This window comes from Oryx dammah, unplaced genomic scaffold, assembly GCF_014754425.2.
Source record: "Oryx dammah isolate SB20612 unplaced genomic scaffold, SCBI_Odam_1.1 HiC_scaffold_4, whole genome shotgun sequence".
Lineage (NCBI taxonomy): Eukaryota > Metazoa > Chordata > Mammalia > Artiodactyla > Bovidae > Oryx > Oryx dammah.
In genome coordinates this window covers 6839814-6857735 of record NW_024070188.1, presented here as the reverse complement: position 1 = coordinate 6857735, position 17922 = coordinate 6839814, and the positions used below count along the sequence as shown (strand labels likewise).

At 41.6% G+C, this 17922-nt stretch overlaps 1 protein-coding gene across 1 annotated transcript in view; it reads right to left on the bottom strand.

Moving 5' to 3' along the window:
- Positions 1-5984: 5984 nt before the first annotated feature.
- SH3BGRL2 (SH3 domain binding glutamate rich protein like 2) overlaps positions 5985-17922 on the bottom strand; it is an 85061-nt gene continuing 73123 nt past the window's right edge. The window contains exons 4-5 of the mRNA XM_040239330.1: positions 12967-13047; positions 5985-8990 (exon numbers count right to left, since the gene is read on the bottom strand). Coding sequence (XP_040095264.1) covers positions 8979-8990; positions 12967-13047 — 93 coding nt within the window. The 3' untranslated portion in view covers positions 5985-8978. The remainder of the gene's footprint in view (positions 8991-12966; positions 13048-17922) is intronic.

Sequence of the window (17922 nt, the reverse complement as noted above, 5' to 3'; positions counted from 1 at the left end):
GATGGTGACTGTCCTGCTCCCCCTGAAGTCTCCGCAAAGAAGCCTGCCTGCGGTTTGGTAGGTAAAGTCTCTCCGGGGCTGCGATTGCCCCTTTCCAGCCCTTACAGCTCTGGCTGCCTGTCCCTGGCGGGGGATGGTCTGCAGCCAGCTAATTCCATTCCGTCCTTTGTTCTGTGCGCGGTCCTGGCGGGGTCTTATGTTCCAGCTTTTCACGTGGTAGCTATCCCCCAGTCTGGTTTGCTAGCCCAGGTTCGATCACTCTGGTTACGCGTGGGGCATTTCTGCCCGCTTCTTACCGAGTGCTGCAGCCCGCGCCTCCCGCGCTTCCCTGCCCTGCCCCCACTTGCTAGCGGCGGTTGCAGGCGTCTGCGCGGCTTTTCCGCTGGCGGAGTTACTGTTGGGCTTGTAATCTGTTGGTTTTAATTATTTATTTGTTTTTCCTTCCTGTTATGTTGCCCTCTGTGTTTCCAAGGCTCACCACAGACTAGGCAGGGAGAGTGTTTCCTGGTGTTTGGAAACCTCTCTTCTTAGAATTCCATTCCCGGGATAGGCTTCCCTTCCCGGGACAGAGCTCCCTCCCCACCTCCTTTGTCTCTTTTCTCGTCTTTTATATTTTTTTCCTACCTGTTTTTGAAGACAATGATCTGCTTTTCTGGTTGCCTGATGTCCTCTGCCTGCATTCAGGGGTTGTTTTGTGGAGTTTGCTCCGCGTTGAAATGATCTTTTGAGGAATTTGTGAGGGAGAACGTGGTCTTCCCTTCCTATTCCTCCGCCATCTTAGGACCGCCCCCCCGAATGAAACTTTTAAAAAGCAGATGATCCATATATTCTTCTGAGCTCAAATTTTACAGATACAGAGAACATTTTAGGAAATCTAGGACAAAAATCCTATTAATATTCATCACTGTTCTGCAGATTATAGATGGGATCTGTGATTCATTAAATTCCCTCCTTTAAAAAAAAAAAACAAAAAACACAAAAATGCCACCGTGACTTAGTTCACAGGAATTAACTGATTTAATAGGGGACATCAACATGATATGACAATCAAGGAAGAGGCTGGACACAGAGAGATGTCCTGTGTTACAAGACATACACATTATTCTTTTGTTCCAGAAAAAAAAAAAAAAGAACCTCTGCCTTGAATGGTTCAAGCTAGAGGGACAGAAAAACCAAATGAGAAAAGCATTTATCCTGGCAGTATATTAGAAAATTATATTCCAGAAGATGTTCACACTTCCTTTCATATTATAAAGAAAGAAAGGAGATATTTTGCCAAAACTCAAAAGCGCATTTAAGGTCTTTATTATAAATTCAGGTAAAGAACAGTACAGTCCAAGAGAACTGTAACATAAGCCATATACATAATTGAAAATTTTCTAGTGGCCACATTAAAAAAAAGGTGAAATCAGTTTTTAACATTTAAACCAATATGTCCAAAATATTATCACTTAAAATGTAATTGATATAAAAATTAAGATATTTTATTTTTTCATAAGTCTTCAAAATATGAACCACATTTTAAACTCACAGCATATAACAAAGTCAGCCAAGTACATTTCAAGTGCCCAATAATTCTATGTGGCTTGCTGGAACCACACTGAGCAGCTGTTCTGTACTACTGAGCTTTCGTTTCCGTTACATTAATGATGATAGATATTTGCACTAGAGCTTTTTCAGTAGAAAGTCTGGTGACAGTGAAGTTTATGATTATAGAACCCCAAAGGATGTATATTACGAGAGTGTGGACGGCTGTTTTAATAAAGAAAGGTCTAAATTTTTGTGCCATTCATTGTAAGCAGTACCAAATTTTCAGTTAGTATTTTTCAAATGTCAGAGTCCTTGGCCCATGAAAAACACTGCCCCCTGATTAGCAGGAGCCTCAGAAGACTGCACTGTAGTTTCTTGTTCTGATACCTGCCAACCAGAAATGAAAATATCCACATCACTTTGCTGACAAAGGTCCATACAGTCAAAGCTATGGTTTTCCAGTAGTCGTGTACAGATCTGAGAGTTGGACCATAAAGAAGGCTGAGTGCAAAAGAATTGATGCTTTCGAATTATGCTGGAGAAGACTCTTGAGAGTCCTTTGGACTGCAAAGAAATCCAACCAGTCAATCCTAAAGGAAATCAACCCTGAATATTCATTGGAAGGACTGATGCTGAAGCTGAAGTTCCATAACCGTGGCCATCTGATGTGAAGAGCTGATTCACTGGAGAAGACCTCTATGCTGGGTTAAGATTGAGGGCAGGAGCAGCATGGGGCGACAGAGGATGAGATGGTTGGATGGCGTCATTGACACAACGGACAAATGAACAAACTCCGGGAGATAGTGAAGGACAGGGAAACCAGGCTTGCTGCAGTCCACGGAGACACAGACTCAGACACGACTTGGTGACTGAACAAGTCAGAACATACTGGGTTTATTCACATGATCGTGATATTTCATTCAGCTTAAGAATTATTTAGTTATGAGAATAGGTCCAACACAATCTCCTTCAACTCAAAAAAATCATTCTGGTGGAGAACGGGTGAAGTAGAAAAGAACAGCTTTATTCCTTTGCCGGGCAAAGGGGGTCTTAACAGGCTAATGCCCTCAAAACTGTGTGCCCTACAAAAAAATTATTTTCTAAATGTCCTTTTAAGTATAACATCATTTTGGCCTATTGCTGTAAGCCTATTCTATATTGACATACAAAGGAACTGTGCATAAATAAACATGAAAGATTTCCTTTTGGTTTATTTTGCAGTAGGAAATCACATTTCCTACCAAATAACTGAAATTGATGAGCCTTAAAATTACCTCAAAGAAAGAACACTTTGAGAGCATAGCTTGTTTGTGTGTGTGTGTGTGTGTGTGTGTGCGTACTTGTTAAGTCGTGTCCAACTCTTTGTGACCCATTAGACCATAGCCCATTGGGCTCCTCTGTCCATGGGATTTTCTAGGCAAGACTACAGGAATGGGTAACCATTTCCTCCTCCAGGATGTAGAGAGGTTTCCAAGGTACATCTTCTCTAGGCTGAGATGCTGAGGAGGTGAAAATTAGCACATAACACATAATTTACACATTTAACTTTATCCCCTCCAAATAGAATAAAGTTTCACATGCTTTTTTCATAATTTTGGAAACAATTTCAGAAGAATTTTTACTCTAAATATGGTTTCTACTTTATTAGTTAAGCATTTACCAATAAAACTAGAAAGACCTTTCAAAGTTTAATTGAAAAAAAAAAAAAAAAAAACAATAGAAAAAACGGTAGAAGACCTCAGAGGGATTTCCAGGAAGAAGAAATAGGAATTCCCATAGTAAAACACATTTGTCGTGTTAGTAGTCAAATAAATGAAACCACAGATACCATTTTACACTCCTCAGCTTGGCAAAATGTTGAGTCTGATGATCGTAAACCCTAGTGAGATCGAGAGTACCAGAAATTCTAGAACCTCAGCAGGATTGTCAGTAGGTACCATGACTTTGGAAAACAACTTAGCCTTGTCTAGTTAGGTTAACGATGTGCCTTATATCATGTGTAACATAGCAATTCCATTCAAGGTTTACATCTACTTGCGTATGTGCCCCAGAAATCACCAGAAGAATGTTCGTAGCAACATTTCCTTTTTCTATTTCAAAGAAAGGTGTGTTTCCATATGGAGAAGGGGAAAACTGTGATATATTTATACAGTGAACTAATACTTAGCAGTGAAAATAAACAAGCTAGGGTACTTGCTTCAAAATAATTATGCCCCAAAGCAGTGAACATAAAAACGAAGGTGACGGGAAGAATACAGTTTAATTCCATTCATTCAAGATATGCACATTTAAGTATCTACACAAAGGTAAAATAAGAAAGGACAGAAAGGCTACGATCAACACAGCGCTCAGGACGGCCTCCCACTATTAAATGGGGATGGGGCAGCATCAGGGAAGGCCACGTGGCACCACAAAGGGACGACAGGAAGCTGCTGGCAGACACCACCAGGTGTGTGTATTTTTCTTTACGTGGCAGCGTATATATTACATAGGTGTGTGTGTGTGTGCACTCATGCTGATTCCACTGCAGGTATGAGATAATTTTAAAAACCAGAATGGTTCAAACAGACAAAAAGATTATACACATTTCAGATGAACCATCACCTAGAACACTGAACTTACCTGTCTCTCAAATCACCACCTGCTGTCCTTGCTATGAACACTTCTCTGTCTCTCTCCTCCTGGAGGCCTGAGACTATCGTCCTGCTCAGACAGTCCCCCTCATGTTCTAGGGGCGCAACACATACTGATTAACCGGGTGACCAAACTAACCTGGCCTGCACTGCCAGAAAACTAGCAAGTTGGAAAATCTGGGTTATAAGCAGGCAGGCATTTACTTGGCTTCCCTGGTTTCACAATTTAGCACTTTTCTGGAAACTGACAGCCTGTTCTCTTTATCTTCTCCTTTGCTTCCCTCGTCTTGGTGTCCAAGGTTAGAAACAGTTCAGGGACGCGCTTAACTTCAGACGCTGCCTTCAGAAATATCTTCTGCCTTCAGAGGTGGCTGCAGCAAGCGAAGCCCTGCTATTGCTGGTTGCGGCTTCACTTTTTCTTTTTTTGCACAAAATTAGGGACGCAATGGAGAAGGAATGGCAACCCGCTGCAGTGTTCCTGCTTGGAAAACCCCCGGACAGAGGAGCCCGGCGGACTACAGTCCATGGGGACACAAGAGTGGGACAGGACTTAGCAACTAAACCAACCAAGGGAAGAGAATCCACAGCCCAGCGCTTCAGCGTACTCAGGAAACCACTGTCAGGCATTTGAACCAAGCAAGGGATGAGTGACTGAACGCCATTCTTGGTCCTGGTCACTGAGATGATTCTGCAGTCACCTCCAATACACACACACACACACACACACACACACACCACACACAGATGATTCTGCAGTCACCTCCAATTACAGACACACATACACACACACTGAGATGATTCTGCAGTCACCTCCAATATACACACACACACACACACACAGATGATTCTGCAGTCACCTCCACTTACAGACACACATACATACACACTGAGATGATTCTGCAGTCACCTCCAATACACACACATACACACACACACACACACACACAGATGATTCTGCAGTCACCTCCAATTACAGACACACACACACACACTCTGAGATGATTCTGCAGTCACCTCCAATACACACACACACACACACACGCACTGAGATGATTCTGCAGTTACCTCCAATACACACACACACACAAGAGATGATTCTGCAGTCACCTCCAATTAGACACACACACACATACACACTGAGATGATTCTGCAGTCACCTCCAATACACACACACACAGAGATGATTCTGCAGTCACCTCCAATTAGACACACACACACATACACACTGAGATGATTCTGCAGTCACCTCCAATACACACACACACACACACACGCACTGAGATGATTCTGCAGTCACCTCCAATACACACACACACACAGAGATGATTCTGCAGTCACCTCTAATTAGACACACACACATACACATACTGAGATGATTCTGCAGTCACCTCCAATACACACACACACACACATGCACATACACACACACACACACACACAGAGATGATTCTACAGTCACCTCCAATACACACACACACACACGCACTGAGATGATTCTGCAGTCACCTCCAATACACACACACACACAGAGATGATTCTGCAGTCACCTCTAATTAGACACACACACATACACATACTGAGATGATTCTGCAGTCACCTCCAATACACACACACATACACACACACACACACACACTGAGATGATTCTGCAGTCACCTCCAATACACACACACACACACATATGTAACTGTCTCTTTGAGTGGTCAATGAGCCACATGCATTTTTCCAACTAATCTATAGCTTTTCAGATTCAAACAAACACAAAAGTAAAATCAGAAAAGGTATAAGACATGGTAGGGAACAAACACTCCATTTCCAGACTGTGGGTTTTCTGGAATTTATTCCTCTTTAATGCTGAATATAAAATCTGACATTTCACCAATGCCTTTAGAGACAAATACATACAAATTGAAATCGAAAAACAATAATTTTGCAGATCAAAGTGGGTCTTGACACTTTAGAAAAGATACTAAATGAAAAGAATCTGTAGAAAAAGCAAAACCCTATATAACAGAATCAAATTAAAAAAAAAAAACAGCAAGAGGCTTTGGTACCCTTCAACAACAGAGGACAAATAAGTTTAGTTCATTATTAAATTCATGTAATATAAAAACATCTACATGGGAGTGTTGGATAAATCTATAAAACAGAAACAAATCTAAAATATATTAGAGCCTGAGAGAAAAAAAAAAATCTTCCTTTTCTCCTCTTTGATTTTAATAGAATACCAGAATCTGGAAAAACAAGTACTTCCCCAAATAAATTTTCTTCCGGTCTGCATATACCTAGTAAGATGGCACTCTGTATTTTGTCTAATTTTGAAAAGGCGTAATCTGATTTTTTAGCAGCACATTTCCTTTGCTCCAACAAGCCTGCTATAGGAAAGAAAAATTCTGTCTTGAAATGCTCCTGATATATCTATGTCTACAATTCCCATCCACTTCTTTCCTAGGTGATTATCCAGATCTAAAGGCAGCTAGTTAAAGAAGGGATGAAGAAAATCATTACGTGTTTGGAATTTAGCTGGTAAAACACCACAGATAAGGGCATGATATTATCTGAACACAGTGTGGCTCAGGTAAGTCCAGACAGCAATACCCTCTGGACTCCACAGAGCCTGGATACCACGGGAAATACCACACAATGTGCTTCTGAGCTCACTCGGCACAAGCACAATTCCTGCTCAAGCTGGTCTCTCCTATTTCTTTGCTGATCAAAAAAAAAAAAAAAAAATAGTACAGGTGAGGGTCGATGGTGTGTAACTGTGATAATAATTTAGCTCTCCTATTCATCTAGTCTGCTTAGGAGAATCTACTACAATCAGAGTAATTTAAAGGTTTTGAGACAAACAAGTCTGAGTAGCTTTCTTGGTCTGCCAAGTATTGTATTGATCCTATGACCCCAGAATTTAACTCCCAAAGACTCAATCTTACCAAGCTGCTTCTTGGTACTCACTGGCAAGAGCAGACAAAATGTAAGTTAGATCACAGTAACATTAATGTTTTAAACTGCCGTATCTTAAAAAGAAATACTAAGTTTTATCAGACTTTAACATAATACCCAGTTCAAAAACAATTTCCTGGATAGTCCCTGGGATTTATCAAGTGGAAATGTGACCTGGATTGTATTTAATGCCAACTAAGCAGTCATACTCATGATTTCACAGCAGGTTTCCTTGAAGAGAAAACTGTGGATTATGTGTCTGTTCCAGTCACGTAGGAATCAGTGGAATGCTTTCCTTCTGGTTATAGTCTTGGACTGCAAACCTCAGGCTGGGGATGTCAGCTTTAGCATTCAACAAGTTCTTTAGAAGAGTCCACATTTAGCAAGTTGGAGGGAGAGAAAACACAGGTGACAGGAGCTCAATTCTTTTGTTCTCCTCCTTTCTTACAAACTTCCTGCTCAGAATTCCAGGGCAAGCCCACCATCAGGATGCCGAGAACAGCAGAATGTCTTACACAGTCCTCTAAGAGTTTACCCTGTGCAAGACTATTCCCAGGTTCGGCAACTAAAAACTCTTAAGTGTGAGCAAGGACGAGGATGCAGTAAAAGGAGCCTCTGCCTTAATGTAGACAGGTTCAGTATTTATCTGCATCCACTTCAAAGGGAGCAGGGACTTCACATGCCAGGTACTATCCAGAGTGAATCTCTGACAGCCTCTTTCTTGTACGTACTCTGTTCTGAAAAATCAATGGTGCTCATACATGGAGTAAGAACATGTACCTACATTACTCTGAAAATCTGGAACTGTGCACTGGCCAGAAATATGAGTTGGCAGAATGAGAGGACCAATGAAAAGTAACACAGGAAAAAAAAAAAAGCATAGCAATATTATTTTTTTTAATATGCCTCATCAAGGGTTCCCAAAATACATCTAACCAAGATCTTCCTTTCTCAAAAAATATAATCCTTTCACAAAATATATAAGCAGCTACTAGTTAGGGGAGCTGCATTCAAAAATATATGTGCACTTATGCATACTAAGTTGCTAGAGCTGAAATGCTTTCAGATATGAGTCAGATAATATCCTCTATAAATTTACTATCTAATTAGTGCACCTCTTGAAATATACCTTTTATGCAATCTTATGCATTAAGTGAGACTTGCCCCTTGCAAGAGATAAAGAAGCATGTATTTTTCAAAATAGCCATTCTTTTCATCCCTATAACTCGGTTCTGATCATATACTGTAATCAACTATGATTTCTGGACACATCAGGAGGAGCTTGGAGGATTTATAGGGGTAAGAATTTCCATCACCAAAAGGAGGCTAGAGCACCTAACTTTTTCTACAGTTATGACAAAGCACTGGAATATTTGTGATTCTGCAGCAAAGACCTTCAGCCCTTTGTCAACCAACATTGCTATTTTTCTTTCTGATCAAAGTATTCTAAAAGCCTGGCAGACTAATTTCAAGGATATCACCTAGGTAGTTAGAAGAGAAGCAGGTTTGAGCAATCCTGGCATCAACTACAAACCAGGGCAGATCCAGTATTTTCTCTCTGATGGTGCCACCTGCTTATCACTCAGTCATTCAGGAAGCACACCTGGAACAGGTGACAGTTCCTCTGGGTAAAGTGAGGCAACTGCAGGTAATTCTGAAAATAAGAAAAAAACCCACCACCGTCCGGATTTGGTTTAAAGCAATCATGCAATCCCATTAGACCCAAGTCTTTCCCAAACACCTTTTCCATGGCAAGCAAAGTTACTGATAACGCATGTCGCTTCTGTCACAGTGATGCATTAGGTAAGCAGGCGTGCGCCGAGTACCAAAGGGGACTCTGAAATGCATCTCCATCCCTTCCACTTGTCTTCGCTACGGTTCTGCCTATTTATTAAAAAAAAAAAAAAGGCTAGTTATTGCATTACATGGACAAGAAATTCACCCTGGCAAGTGATCTATATTATTTATTCATTTATTTATTTATTGGCCGCACCATGCGGCAAGTGGGATCTTAGTTCCCCGACCAGGAGTTGAACCCCCACTCCCTGCACTGGGAGCACAGTCTTAACCACTGGACCCTGGCAGTGATATTTGAAACATCAGGGAACAGAGAGGTTGGAAATCATAATAATTACCCTCATGTGATGGGTAAGAGCGAATCCTAGGTTTCAGGATCAGAGCCCAGATTTAAGTCAAACCCACCTGACCTGCCAAATAGAAAAGGGGAAAGGAAGCCACCTGTTTTCAACACTGATGAAATGCCTCTTGCACCTGGGTGAGTGGGGTGGGGGGCAGTTACCTCACTCAGGGGCCCTGCAGAGGGTAACCCGGGGGGAACACCACCACACCTACTGGTAAACAGCTGATACCCCAATCCCCCAAGAGCCACCATGATCCAACAGCTGGATGGCTGACCCCTGGTGTGGGTAGGGGGTGGGAGCTCTGAGAGGAGCCCCCTGTTGGTTCAGTGCCTAGGGTTTACTGGTGGCTACACGTTTTCAATATCAGCCCTGAATGGGGGAGATTCAAAAGCAGAAACTTGCAGGCTCTCTTTTGAGTCTATTATGAGAATGAGGTTGATGATTTCCTTTGAAAATTCATGAAAAGGTCTTTTCTCATAAGTAGGTACCACAGGGACGTCCAGATATCCATAGGAAGATGTGCCCCTGCTCCCCCACTGCCAACCAGGGTTTGGACAATTCAAGAATAGAGAAACGTGGGAAATCAGTATTTTAAGTATCAGCAACTCACTTGAATTCTTTAAAAACGTATATGAGCAGAGTGTCAATAGCTACAAGGATGTTTCTGGGCACTACTAAGAATGCAAAAAGTTGGAAGCAAATGTGGTGTTCAATGTATTCATTATTATGCAGGGCACATTGGCTCCGGATGTGTCTGTCCTGCATGGACGTTTTTTTCTTTAATGTAATTAAATTTTATTCTGAAGCATGACTATATATCATCCCATTATACACACACACACACACACACACACACTCTATATGGGATGGTAGCCCTGCAGGCCACCACTCTGTCACTTTCTACCGTCCTGTGTCCTGTCCACTCTGAACACTGGCCAGTGTCTACACCTGGGTGCTGAATGTTCTTTTCCTATTGAGCTTCTCTCCCCTCACTGTTCCACGGAGCAATCAGATGCTAATGGAGTCTTTATGTCCCCTGGTGGGCTGCTGCTGCTGCTAAGTCGTGTCAGTCGTGTCCAACTCTATGCGACCCCATAGAGGGCAGCCCACCAGGGTCCTCCGTCCCTGGGATTCTCCAGGCAAGAACACTGGAGTGGGTTGCCATTTCCTTCTCCAGTGCATGAAAGTGAAAAGTGAAAGTGAAGTTGCTCAGTTGTGTCCGACTCCTCGAGACCCTGTGGACTGCAGCCCAGCAGGCTCCTCTGTCCGTGGGATTTCCCAGGCAAGAATATTGGAGGGGGGTGCCATTGCCTTCTCCCCCTGGTGGGCTAGCTTACCCTGTCTTTCATGTGCTTGTGCTGCAGAGAGGGTAGGACAGAAGACAGGAAAGGAGGCTCCATCGTATAGTGTATCACACCCATGAAAGCTCCATCTAGGCCTTAAGAGTGTAGACTGTATAATGAATTACTACCAAGGTACAAAATAAATAGGGATTCCCAGGTGGCTCAGTAGTAAAGAATCCACCTGCCAATGCAGGAGACATGGGTATGATCCTGGGTTGGGAAGATCCTCTGGAGGAGAAAATGGCAACCCACTCCAGTATCCTTGCCAGAAAAATCCCAAGGGCAGGAGCCTGGAGGGCTACAGTCCTTGGGATTGCACTGAGCACACATAAAATAAATAACCAGAAATGGGGGAGATGCTGATTTGCTCTTAGAGATACCTGCACTTCTCTCCTACGGAGCTGAAGTATGAGTTGCTATTAATGCTTAAGGCCTTGGCTGGTTCATGGGCGCAGCACGTACACTGCACCACAGCCCTCCGCCCGGGCTCCACGGGCTCCTGCCCACGTCTGATTCGCTCAGGAGTCTGAAAATGGGGGTCGGAATGGGTGGGGATGCCCAGAGCCCTCACTGCTGATGGGATGGTCTCCTGAAATCAAACAAACCTCAATGGCATCAAAACCAACCTTGGGACTTCCCTAGTGGTCCAAGGAGTAAGACGCCATGCTCCCAATGCAGGGGGCACGGGTTTGATCCCTGGTTAGGAACAGAGATCCCACATGCAGAGCGGCCAAAAATAAATAAATGAGCTCTATGCCTGTGGTGATAAGTTACACAGCCCTGTAAATATACCAAAAATCGCTGAACTGTAAAAACAAGTAAAATGTACGGTATGTAAATTATAAATCCATTAAAACATTTAAAACATAAGACCAACTTTAATCCCACGACCACAAGTTATGGGAGAATGCATATTCTACAGATCATAGGTTTCCTAAAAACTTTCTAAGAGAATATAAAGATTTTCAAAGAGTAAAAAAAAGCCAGCCCACAGAATCTCACAGGAGTCTACATATTCAGGGAAAATGAGAACAAAGATGGCAAGCACACAGTATTTTTCAAAGATGTTTGCACAGACACTGTCCACTGGATTCATGCATCCATTAGACTGCTCTTATCCCAGTTTTTTCCAGTTCTTTGAAGATAAATCTGGATTGTTTAATATCTTTGTATGAAACACGTTATAAAAATACTTTCATTTTCCCAAGTATTCCAATGTTCCATCTTTATAAAAATAGCTTTAAGAGCCTTTAAATATTTTGTGTGTGGGTTTTGCCTCTGTTTAAAACATGTGCACAGAAACCACCCACCACCATCTGTGGACTTACTGATGTATAACAAAGCACAGTTCACACTGGCGAGGAACTACACGTGCTGGGGTGTAATTTATATTATTGATAGTCTCTGCCTTCCTCCCACAGGTGTTCCAGAAATGGTACAGATCCCGGGTGGCCTCAAAAGACCTATTACTTATAGACATCAAAGTTTCCCAGTAATGCTGTTTCATTTCAACTCAGTGTTAAAAATAGATGCTTTAGAATTCGGTCTCAATTTGAAATACAGTCAGAAGCTCCATTGCCATGTACATAAAGACTGCAAGGAAATACAGCAAAAATATTTATGTGGTCTTCTCTGGTGACTTTTTATTTTCTATTGTATACATTATGCGTTTTCCCAATTTTTTAGAATGAGTCTAGGCTATTTTCATAATCAGAAAAATCCTTTTCTGAAGGAGAAATAACACTAAAAATATTACCTTATTTAACAAAGAAATGGTATTTTTTATTTTGAAAATGAATTCATGTGCTTTACGAAGTTACAATAATATATATCATCTGTAGTTCTAAATGTTAGAAAAGGGTGAGGCTTTTACATTTTCTAAAAGACATTTGACACAATAAAGTGGCTTCAAAAACACTTGGACTAGTTTAGGAATTACCTTTTTTTCAAGGTTGACCATTTGTTATTGCAAATCATGTCCCTTCCAATGTAAATGACTCAAATAGGAGAAGATCTTAAAAGCATGGCTTTGATTCTTTTTCAAAAAAGGTAAAGTAATGTGAGCTTGCACTTTAAAGTAAGAAGCGCCTATGATTTTTTGCTACCTTAAATTTTTCTTGGAAGAAGGAAGTCCAAATTATGAATAAATTGAATTTTAAATAAAGATAAATTCTAATATACAGCAACAGTTAAAAATGAGAAAGAAAGAAAGAAAAAAAAATGGCATCTTTATGTGGCTTTACCCTGGGCAGTCCTAACTGTGCCCCTGAGAAAGCAAAAGCTGAAAATCTGGAAGACTAGCTACACTCCTTTTACCTCAATCCCTAAGAACAACTCAAGAAAGATACATTTTAAAGCAAGAAAAGATTAACCTACCTTTGACGCCAACTGTGATTTCAGGCCTAAGAATGAAAAGACTGTGTTGCTCTCCTTGGATTCAAAAAAACTGTCATAATCCTAGAAAAAGGAGAAGGAGAAAATAAACAAAAGCAAACAACCATCTTTGTACTTGGTGCTTTTGACAAAGTCTTTATGTCAATAAAAAATGTACTGCTGTTCCATCCAGGCCAGGGACAAGCTACATAAATCTACTGGATTTGCTGTTTGAGTCTCAACATATGAGCATAATGATGAAGGCAACACATTTTTAATCCAAAGTCTGCAACAGGAATTAAAATGTAAACCATCAACCACAGAATGGAAGTCAGAACATGCTGGCTCGCGTGTCAAACTAACATTTATTTGTGTGGAGTCACTCTGACCCAAGATTTTTACTTAAGCATTTCAATCTGGAAGGCAGTCTCCCAATTCCACTCTTGATATTTTGTTATGTAGGGCTTAAAAAAAAAAAAAAATCACTGCATAAACAGAAAAGTTGTAAAGGTTTCCGTGTGTCAATGTGCGTGCTTCTATTCTGCTTTTGAAGTTTCTCCACATTCTTTGAGACTATGTCTTCAGAGAGGAAAAAAAAAAGATCAAGTAAAACCTCAAGGAGGAAATATTCTAACATTCATCTTTGCCTCAGACACAGAATCACTTTTCTCTTCCTACTTTTGAGAGAGAAGCCATCAAGGGGTTCTGGCCAATGTTTTCATTACTTGTTTTCTTTTCCAAAGTCTGCCTGTATAATACTACACAGTTGCTAAGCTGATGCGAAGGTGGTGGTGGGGGGGGTCTTAAAATCTGACATAGGTCTCTTGGGTCACTTTATGCAGAAGATAAACATTGCAAGCAGACAATGATCAGCATCAGTGCTAGGCATTTGCTTTGGGTTTGGTGTCTTATCATCATCACATCATTCAAAGGTTATTTCATAATTTTTAATGGGAGAGGTTTTTGCAAAATTATTAATTTCCTTTTCAGTTGTGCTGGGTCTTCACTGCCGTACACGGGCTTCTTTCTCTAGCAGCAGCGTGCGAGGGCTCCTCTTCGTCGTGGTGCACAGCTTCCTCATTGGAGCAGCTTCCCTCGGTGCAGAGCACAGGCTCTAGGCAGCTTGGACTTGAGTAGCTGTGGCGTATGCACTTAGCTGCTCCACGCCATGCGGAATCTTCCGGGAATGGACAGGGAACTCGTCCCCCAACCTCCCCCGTCCCATCCCAGCCCACCACCCCCATCCCACATGGGCGTGGAGGATTCTTAACCACTGGACCACCAGGGAAGTCCAGCATATTATTTAATCCCCACCACCAGGTTAGAAACTGGCTCAGAGCAAAGAATTATGATACCCAAGGTCAACAGCCGATGCATAAGAGGACTGACATTTGGGCCCAAGTTTCATTGGTGTTGAAATCAATGCTTTCTGTATTCTACGATGCTTCTTGCCCAAGAGGAAACCAGGTATGGGGCACCCTGTACATGAGTCACTGAGCCCTAATGAAGCTGCTGCTGAGCTGGGTCAATGGCATTTACAAACACTTTTGAAACCTGTCTAGGAATCTAAATGAGAGTCGATGACTCAGAGTGAAGACCTGCTTCTTGCAAAGCAGGCCTCGGTGGATGAAGAATCTTTAAATGATTTGCCTTTGCGTAGAGACTCTGTTGTCCGAGTGTTTTAGGAAGCTGAGTCTCATCTGGCTTGAAGGCAGCTTGATTTTTTGTGCGCAGTCATCCTAGCCCCAGGGATACATGCACAGCTCCTTCTGTATATCTTGGAGCAATCACTCCTGCTGTCATTTCAGATCATCCCTGAGGCTAGTCACCCCAAAGAGTGGCCTTCCCTGACCATGCCAAGAAGGAGAAACACCTCTAACTTCCTTGGAAAATGGAGTTTTCAGCTGAAATTTTTTAGAATCAACAGAACTAGATAAGTGAGGGGCTGGGATAGGAGCCTTTGGGACAGGAAATAACGCCAAGGAAGAGCAAAGCTGGCAGATATGACTGGGATCAGCATGTGCCAGACTTTAGAAAGCAAGAGAAAGATTTTGAATTTTACCTTAAGCACAAAAGGAAATCATGTACGGGTTCTGAGTACGGGAGCACGCAGAATGACCTATATAGTAAGCTCCCTACATACGAACCTTCAAGTGGTGAACTTTCAAAGATGCGGACGTATGCTTCCATGTCCAATCACATAAGTTCACACGTCTGGTATACACTGTCCTGAGTGTGCATCCTCTACAACTGGCTGTGCTTTTGTGTACTTATATGTGCTTTTGTGTATAGACTACAGTTAAGTACAGTATCTTTATTGATGGTACAAAGCTGACTGTGTTAGCAGGGTACCTAGGCTAACTTTGCTGGACTCCTGAACAAATTGGACTTATGACCATGTTCTCAGAACAGAACTTGTTTGTATGTAGGGGACACGACTAAAGCAACTTAGCAGCAGTAGCAGCAGCATAAATGGAATACAGACATTACTTTGCCAACAAAGGTCCATCTGGTCAAGGCTATGGTTTTTCCAATAGTCATGAGTTGGACTATAAAGAAAGCTGAGTGCCGAAGAACTGATGCTTTTGAACTGTGGTGTTGGAGAAGACTCTTGAGAGTTCCTTGGACTGCAAGGAGTCCCTTGGACTGCAACCAGCCCATCCTAAAGGAAATCAGTCCTGAATGTTCACTGGAAGGACTGATGCTGAAACTCCAATATTTTGGCCACCTGATGCAAAAGCTGACTCATTTGAAAAGACCCTGATGCTGGAAAAGATTGAGGGCGGGAGGAGAGGGGGACAACAGACGATGAGATGGTTGGATGGCATCACTGACTCAATGGACATGACTTTGGGTACACTCCGGGAGTTGGTGATGGACAGGGAGGCCTGGCGTGCTGCAGTCCATGGGGTCACAGAGTTGGATACAACTGAGCGACAGAATTGACTGAACTGATAAATGGAGTAGAACCTTTAAAAATTGTGAATCACTGTTGTATGCCTGAAATATACAATATTGTAAAAACTATAGCTCAATAAAAAAATTTTTTTGGAAAAAAAAAATATTAAAGAAGGTCTGAGCTTTGTGACTTAAAGGGAAAGACCAGAGGGAAAAAGCAGGTTTGAGGGTAAGATTGAAGTTGACTTTCAAAATGTTAAATTTGAGAAACTGTATGAGACACTGAGTGAAGAAGATCTCAATGGAGCACTTGGAACTTTCAAATGACTCTAGGTATTATAGATTTCATAGAATTTTTTTTCATGGAAAACTTTTAATAAAAATTATATCTCAATTTGATGTAGAATTTAGGCAAAATTCCATGAACTGAAAATGTTGTTACTGATATCCTTTGTAACAAAGGTAGTTCTAAATACTTGAGTAGCATTTTACTGGTCTTGGTTCAGGAAATTAATCCTTGACGCATACTTTCTCTACCTGATCATTTGCCACTTATATTCAGTGTGGTAACAGGAGGACGAGTGCTAAACTACATCCAGCTTATCTCAACATTTTAGGTATCTACCATGTGAAAACTGGTGGACTTGTTTCTCTCCACACCATATTCTGCCACTCAGTTCAGTCCAGTCGCTCAGTCGTGTCCGACTCTTTGCGACCCCATGAATCGCAGCACGCCAGGCCTCCCTGTCCATCACCAACTCCCGGAGTTCACTCAGATTCACGTCCATCGAGTCAGTGATGCCATCCAGCCAACTCATCCTCTGTCGTCCCTTTCTCCTCCTGCCCCCAATCCCTCCCACTACTTGATCTAAATTCTTTCTCTTGTGGAATCTCACTCAAAGCCGTGGTTCTAATTAAATTCAGATCCCTAGCTCTGATTCTCCTATCAACTCTGATTCCAAGTAAGCAACTGTTCATAGACTCATTAAAAATATTATTTTTTCATTTAAAATTTATTATTAATAATTTACTTTATAAATTTAGGTATTTATTTTTAATAAATAAATATTCTTTGTTTTAATAAATAAAAATTATTTATTTATTTTAAATAACTAAATAAAATTTAGTTATTTTAACAAATAAAAATTAGTTATTTAATAACTAAATAAAAATTAGTTATTTAATAACTAAATAAAAATTAGTTATTTTTAATAAATAAACATTATGCATTTATTTTGGGGTGTTTGTTGTTGTGTGGGCTCTAGTTGCAGTGTGTAAGCTTCTCATTGCAGTGGTTTCTCTTGTTACAGAGCACGGACTCCAAAGCGCAGGTTTGAATACTTGTGGCTCGTGGGCTTAGCTACACTGTGGCATGTGTTGTCTTCCCAAACCATGGATCAAACTGGTGTTGCCTGTGTTGCAAGGCAGATTCTTAACCACTGGAGCAGCAGGGAAGCCCTGCTCATAGACTCTTAAACACAACAGTTCTAAATGGCAATTCATACTCTCCCTTCTATCCCCCAAGCCAGACCTCTCAGAAGAGTGGCATTGCCACCTAAGAGGCTCTACCTGTCAGAAACCAAGGCGTCAGAGAGCTCCGCTCTTCCCTCAACCAATAACTATCTTACATATCCTTTCAACCTCTCTATTCTTCTACATCAGTCTCATTGCCCTAAGTCAAGCTAGACATCTGCAATAACAGCTCAACACACCAACCATCTTCCAGTCTAATCTATCCCCCGAGTCATTCTCAAGTGAGGATGTACTTATCCTTTAAAGTTGTAAATCGGAGCTCAGTCGGTGCTCCGTGGTAACCTAGTGGGTTGCGATGGGGTGGGGGGACGGAGGGAGGTTCATGAGGGAGGGCATATATGTAGACACAGAGCTGATTCACTTCACTGTACAACAGAAACCAGCACAGTATTATAAAGCAACTATACCCCCGATTTAAAGGACAAAACCCCAAACAAACAAGCAATGCAAATTTGATCATATCTACTTCAGTCCTCTCCTTCAAGACTTATTGCTCCTTGAGGAGAAGAGGGGATTGTATGAGAGTTG